Genomic DNA, 6,112 nt, shown 5'->3' on the forward strand with positions numbered 1-6,112 from the left:
CTCATCTCATTCACCTAAGTTGACAGTCCTCTGTTGGCAAATGCTTCAGCACGTACGGGAACCTTGAGGTCAAAATAACACTGACACACAGCAGTGTAAAGCGTAGCACGCCATCTCAAGTAGTTGACAGTGAGAAGAAGGACAGATGATTCCAAACACATGCAGGCGCCAAGCAAAAAATCTAATGCCTGTTTGCAATTAAGCAAAAAATTAATTAAACGATTATTTGTGTAGCCATCCACAGTCATGCACCAATTTACATCTATCATCTTATTAGCATTAAGGAACAACAACCATAAATCACCTTAATACTGTGTCCACAAGCCATTAAGTGACGGCAGATTGAGTAGATATATGCACAGTGCCTAAATATAAAGAAAATAAAACATCACTGTTAAAAATGATGGATAAATAAAGAAAAGAACCAAATATAAGTGACAAAGCCCACTGTAATGAAAATAATCTTATAATATAATAATGACGTGACTTACCGTTACATATGATTGCATTTTGTCCAGAACACCCAAAGTGAGACCAAAATCCAAAATTTACACCCCTATTAAAGCGAGACGACAAGCATCCCTCCCCTTTTTATATGAGAGTCAGCCGCCTCCCTCTCCCCCCCCCCCCCCCCTCCTCCTGGGATTGTGCTATATGGCTTCAAATGCCACTCTAACCACTCACTAAAGAATTATTGTCTTGACTGGTTCCAAGGGTTTGGGTGTCGCAGCCCTAGTTCAGACAGAGATTTACTCTGATCAACATGGGTCCCCTTATATTTAAGTTTCTATTTATTTATCAACTCAATCTACATAATTATTAAATTATCGATAATGCAAATGTAGTGACCCAGAATAATGTCAATCACTTTGCTGGTTTTCTCAAACTAAACGAGGCTAAATGTTTTTGTATCATTTTGCACAATGACTATACAACCACATACTGTACCTCTTGCCACTAGCTCCATCAGGGATGTACTGTGCAGTTCTGACACAGATGGATGAATGCTGCTATTTTCATGCTTCACTCCATGATGCTGCTTAGTCCCTCTGCCTCCAGCTATAATTTCCACCCCCGCGAAAAAAAGTGCAGCGCATACATCCATTGCTGTATCCTCTGCATCTGATGCAGGGGCTTCACAGTGCAGCGTGCGTCTGTGGGTTTCGCTAAGTGCCTCCAGTATTGCTAAAAATTTGGCTGCAGTACCTTGCAGATCATTTAAGAAGCATTCAGTGGGTGTCCTGGGCCAAGCATGCTGAAAATAACATTTTAAAGGCATCAATGTAGCTTTGCCATTGGCATAGAATTACACTGTATACTATACCAATGGCAAAGTTACATTGATGCCACATACTCCACCAAACACATCTACAGGTTTCAGCCCATGGACAAATTCAATGCTGTAGCTACTTTTCTGACATTAAAGTGAACAAAAATGTACAAACTTGGTATAACATGCAACACACAGGGTTCGTACACTTTTTCAGACCAAAAATTCAAGGACTTTTCAAGAACTTTCAAGGGCCAAATTTTTAAATTTCAAGAACCTCCTTTTTTATTTACATCAAAGAATTTACCCATGGAAATAGTCTGACAGTACAATTCTTGCTCATTTTCCATAACATACATCCATGAAAATAATGCAAAGGCACTGGTAACCATTGTCGACCCCACAGCTCATTGTGTTTGTACAACATGACTTTGATAACACAGGTTAAAGAATACACAAGACTGAAGTCCAGTCACTTAAGTGACTGATCATTTTTACTGATGTTTTCAAAGATTAAAAATGAGGGTCAGAAAAAATTCAAGGACTTTCAAGGACCAGGAATGAGGAGCAGAGATTTTCAAGGACTTTAAAGGCCTTGAAACCGTACTCTCAAAATTCAAGGGTTTTCAACTGAGGCTTTTCAAGACGCGTACAAACCCTGAACACAATCACACAGTCAAGACTGTAAAAATCTACCTGAAGACTGGAGTTTCTCAAAATAATTATTCCTGTTAGTACCTCAAAATGACTACTCTCAAGGCCAATAGCTTCTGTATGTAAAGGCTTTTGAGTGTGGTGAGGGAATTTCCTCCTCACCCCAAGGGATTGCATGCGTGCCAGGCCCTCCAGTCCACATCACCTTGCAGACTGATATGGACAATGGGAAATAAATTATGGAAAACTTTCTCAGAATCCTATACTTACATGAGCAAAATCCTTGAGGTTGGGTTTTGTCTTTGGTCTCAGGAGCTCCTTAGGTCTCTTACGAGTCTCAAAAACCACTCTCTTGAAAATCAATGCTTGCAACGTGGTCTTTGACAGGCAAAATGCTACATCAGTGGCTGCTGTCTCCTCAGATGTGCTCATCTTTTCAATTTCACTCATCTCATTCACCCAAGTTGACAGTCCTCTGTTGGCAAATGCTTCAGCACGTACGGGAACCTTGAGGTCAAAATAACACTGACACACAGCAGTGTAAAGCGTAGCACGCCATCTCAAGTAGTTGACAGTGAGAAGAAGGACAGATGATTCCAAACACATGCAGGCGCCAAGCAAAAAATCTAATGCCTGTTTGCAATTAAGCAAAAAATTAATTAAACGATTATTTGTGTAGCCATCCACGGTCATGCACCAATTTACATCTGTCAGCTTATTAGCATTAAGGAACAACAACAATAAATCACCTTAATACTGTGTCCACAAGCCATTAAGTGACGGCAGATTGAGTAGATATATGCACAGTGCCTAAATATAAAGAAAATAAAACATCACTGTTAAAAATGATGGATAAATAAAGAAAAGAACCAAACATAAGTGACAAAGCCCACTGTAATGAAAATAATCTTATAATATAATAATGACGTGACTTACCGTTAAACACCAGCCAGCATAACTCCTCCTTGTGCAAACCAGCTTGAGTTGCCAAACGAAGAACTTTTAAAACAACCTCACAATGAGACACTCCATCTGGATTCAAAGAAAAATGAGGATAAAATTATGGCACTGTCTTCCTTTGGCATGAAACAACAGAGAGCACTAATGCCTTCCACCAATGTGACCAATATACGTTACATGACATTGTACATGTAGCTTCACATCCTGGATGATACAGCAAGGGTGTGTTATTTCTTAATCCTTAAAACTCATCCTTTTTTTTCTATAGGTTCTCCTCCCTTACCAAGCTTTAACTGTGCTTAAAGGTATCACATGGACAGCATAGTGGCTATACAGTATTAGAGCGATCTAATTAAAGACTGCATGACTTGTACAATGTATATATTGCAGTTAATTTTTGTTTTCAGTTAATTTGTATATTTTTCAACTAGTCAGTTGTTTTAACTAGGTGACTTTAATTTCAACTAGTTTAGTTTTTTTCTAACTAGGTGATTTTATTTTTAACTAGGTAATATTTTTTTAACTTGGTAATTTTTTTTTTAACTATAGGTAAATTTTTTCAAAACCTGGGTAAAATTTTTCTCTCTGATGCTATTAAAGGGCTACAAATTTTAGTGATTAGAGTCAAATGCTCAGCTGAGTGATTTGGGTTTAATACTGAGCACTAATTTAGAATGATTAGCTTTCATGTAAGGTTAGGGACACCACCCACATTTTGGGAACAAGGGTTAAGCTTTCAATTTTTATAAGTGATTAGAGTTATGCACTCTGTCTTATTTGAAACAGTTTACTAGCATTCCAGGAGGTGTAAGACAACTGCAGACTGTCTACAAATATTGCTGATAAAAAGTATTTAAGTCTAAGCAACCATTTTAAAATAGTTACATGTAGCTTTTAATAACTGAGTTAGGATTAGTCTGCAGTCAGTCTGCAAGTGTAAGACACTGCATTCCAGGTAAGGGATATTGGCATGTACAGTAGTGATTGGAGTAATCAATTATTTGAAGTGTTTAGTCTAAAACAACTGTTGTCTTGGTCATTGGGTTAAGGTTATTGGAAGTAAAGCATTCTTTCAATTGTAGGATAAAGGGGTTAGATTGTTAAGAAGCTGTGGTGCTGTGTTGGCAGGAAAGTGAAGTAAAGAAAAGGGTTTACCAAGTGACTTGATATGGTAAATTGACCAGTGTGTTACGGGCACACTTCAATTTAATATTATAACACTGTTTCTGCAACGACAGCATTACAAGTTGCATATTAATTAATATAAAAATTAAAATAATAGTGATAAGAGACCTAAGGAATGTTCTTCTCTGTATGTTTCCAGCATGCAAACCTCATGTTATCCAGAGTATGACTTGTAACAATTTACAAGGCTTATCGTGGATGTTGTTTAATGAAAATTTAATATGAAACGTCACTTGACTTCAGATGCATAAAGTCCTTCATTTCAATATAAATCAATTACATCACTGTTTCCAAGGTACCTTAAATCTCTGCTTGATAACACTTTCAGGAATTTGTTCATTGAGTTGCCTAACCACCGACAAAACTTCCTTTTCATTCAACCTTCCTTTGCCATATATATCAGCCAAGATAAATTGTTCCTTAAGCCATATGGAATAAGTCAAGGTACACAAACCTCTCAGGAGAAAATTATTACAAAGGGTATTTGAAACAACAAGGCAGTGAAATAGAGTGAAAATGCAATAGCCATTTTTATTAAAAGTTTTTACCTCAGATATTTGGTTTCTCAATTTCTGATTGGCTCACTCAGTCTTGTCATTTACACATATTTCTTTATTTATTTTACTTATTATCAGTATGGCTTGTGGTGTTGCCATAATTATGTAATATAATTTAGTATAATTATATAGGTGACTATTAAAAATTCTCTACGCTGATTGTTTGCTCTTGAGGTGATTATTAACTACTTAATAACCAAGAGTGAGGTCGTTACAGGAAAATCTCAAACTAAGGCCTTGTCATATTGACCAAGCGATAGCAAGGTCAATACAGCTAGGCCGATCGAGGTTTGAAATTTTCCCGTAAGGACTGAACGGTCGAGGTTATTAAGTTGTTTACTCTACATGTATGGCTAACAAAACGGTTCTAAAGAGGAAAAAAAAAACCTTAGTACAAGCTTCACATCTGGTATGTGCCCACTTATCTATTCATTCATTGTTTTACACCCAGGTCAAGTCAGTGAACTATTAAACCATACTCCGTCAAGAAAATATGTTTAATAATAATAAAGTATTCTCAATTGTCTCATGATGTGGTCACTTGTGATGTAGATCACGACGTTTCGACTGCATACTGCTAGTCTTCATCAGGCGATGAGGTCAACTGGTTACGCATCACCTTTTAGGCAGGATGCTCTGCTGTGATTGGTTGATTTTCAGCAGCTGTGATTAGTGCATTCAATCCTTGCTGTTTCGGTGTGTTGTTCCTTCATCATGATGAGTAACAGCAACCTTTTTTACAACAAAATATGTTTATTTTCGAAAAAAAATGGTTGTGGAAAAAGTTTTACAAGAGAAATTTTGTCGACATTCTCTAGAATCAACGGCCAAATGTAGTCGTCGCCAATAATTTTTCAGATATCCTTGATCCTTAATTTGCATAATCCATAATCGGCCCGTGGGCATTACAGGAGAATAATGCCCTAGTGCTTCGCTGCATTTAGCCGATCAGAGTGCATGTTATATTGGCCGCAAATACTACGCATATGATATGCAATAATCACCTATAAGCGCTTTTTTCCAAAATGGCTACAAGTCATTTTGTCAAGGTGACAGACAAAGAAAATAATTGCTTTAAAGAAAATGCATATTTTTCATTGAATAATCACGTGTGTAATTATACTAAAACAATATTAGTCACCTCAGGCTCAGAGAATAAAAACCTTGAATTCATCTCGGTTTTTGTTCATCAATATTCACCTTGCCTTCAACAAAAACATTAATCCTTTGACGCCTAACCCAGCCAGACTTAGTATTTTACTCTCTAACGCCAGACGATGTACGCGTTACTCGTAAATGGGGAACCCCCAGGAGTCAATGGTTAAAATAATATTTTGTACTGATCAGAAAATTAGAGGGCATACGGAAAGGTCCGATAGTTACGACCTTGCACCAGATCAAATCCCTTTTAGGCCACTGGCTGTACTTGGCTTTGGCAAACCCAAATTCAACTCTGTGACACTTAAATTGTAAACAGCCAACTGGT

At 37.3% G+C, this 6,112-nt stretch overlaps 1 protein-coding gene across 1 annotated transcript; it reads right to left on the reverse strand.

The window, feature by feature from the left end:
• Nucleotides 1–10: 10 nt before the first annotated feature.
• LOC137987792 (cilia- and flagella-associated protein 54-like) lies at nt 11–4,498 on the reverse strand. The gene is made up of 7 exons (XM_068833878.1): nt 4,369–4,498; nt 2,861–2,956; nt 2,674–2,734; nt 2,195–2,557; nt 949–1,255; nt 305–365; nt 11–188 (listed from the first exon to the last, which is right to left on the reverse strand). The coding sequence occupies exons 3-6, from the start codon at nt 2,695–2,697 to the stop codon at nt 328–330; spliced, it is 732 nt and encodes a 243-aa protein (XP_068689979.1). The 5' UTR covers nt 2,698–2,734; nt 2,861–2,956; nt 4,369–4,498; the 3' UTR covers nt 11–188; nt 305–327.
• Nucleotides 4,499–6,112: the final 1,614 nt, after the last annotated feature.

This window comes from Montipora foliosa, unplaced genomic scaffold (assembly GCF_036669935.1).
Source record: "Montipora foliosa isolate CH-2021 unplaced genomic scaffold, ASM3666993v2 scaffold_390, whole genome shotgun sequence".
Classification (NCBI taxonomy): domain Eukaryota; kingdom Metazoa; phylum Cnidaria; class Anthozoa; order Scleractinia; family Acroporidae; genus Montipora; species Montipora foliosa.

Coding starts and splice junctions, on each gene's coding strand:
- LOC137987792 (XM_068833878.1), bottom strand. CDS start 2,697: ATGGCTTGTGGACACAGTATTAAG. Junction 1,256..2,194: donor ACCTCAAGGATTTTGCTCAT/GTAAGTATAGGA, acceptor TGTTATTTTCAG/CATGCTTGGCCCAGGACACC. Junction 366..948: donor GATGGAGCTAGTGGCAAGAG/GTACAGTATGTG, acceptor CTTTATATTTAG/GCACTGTGCATATATCTACT.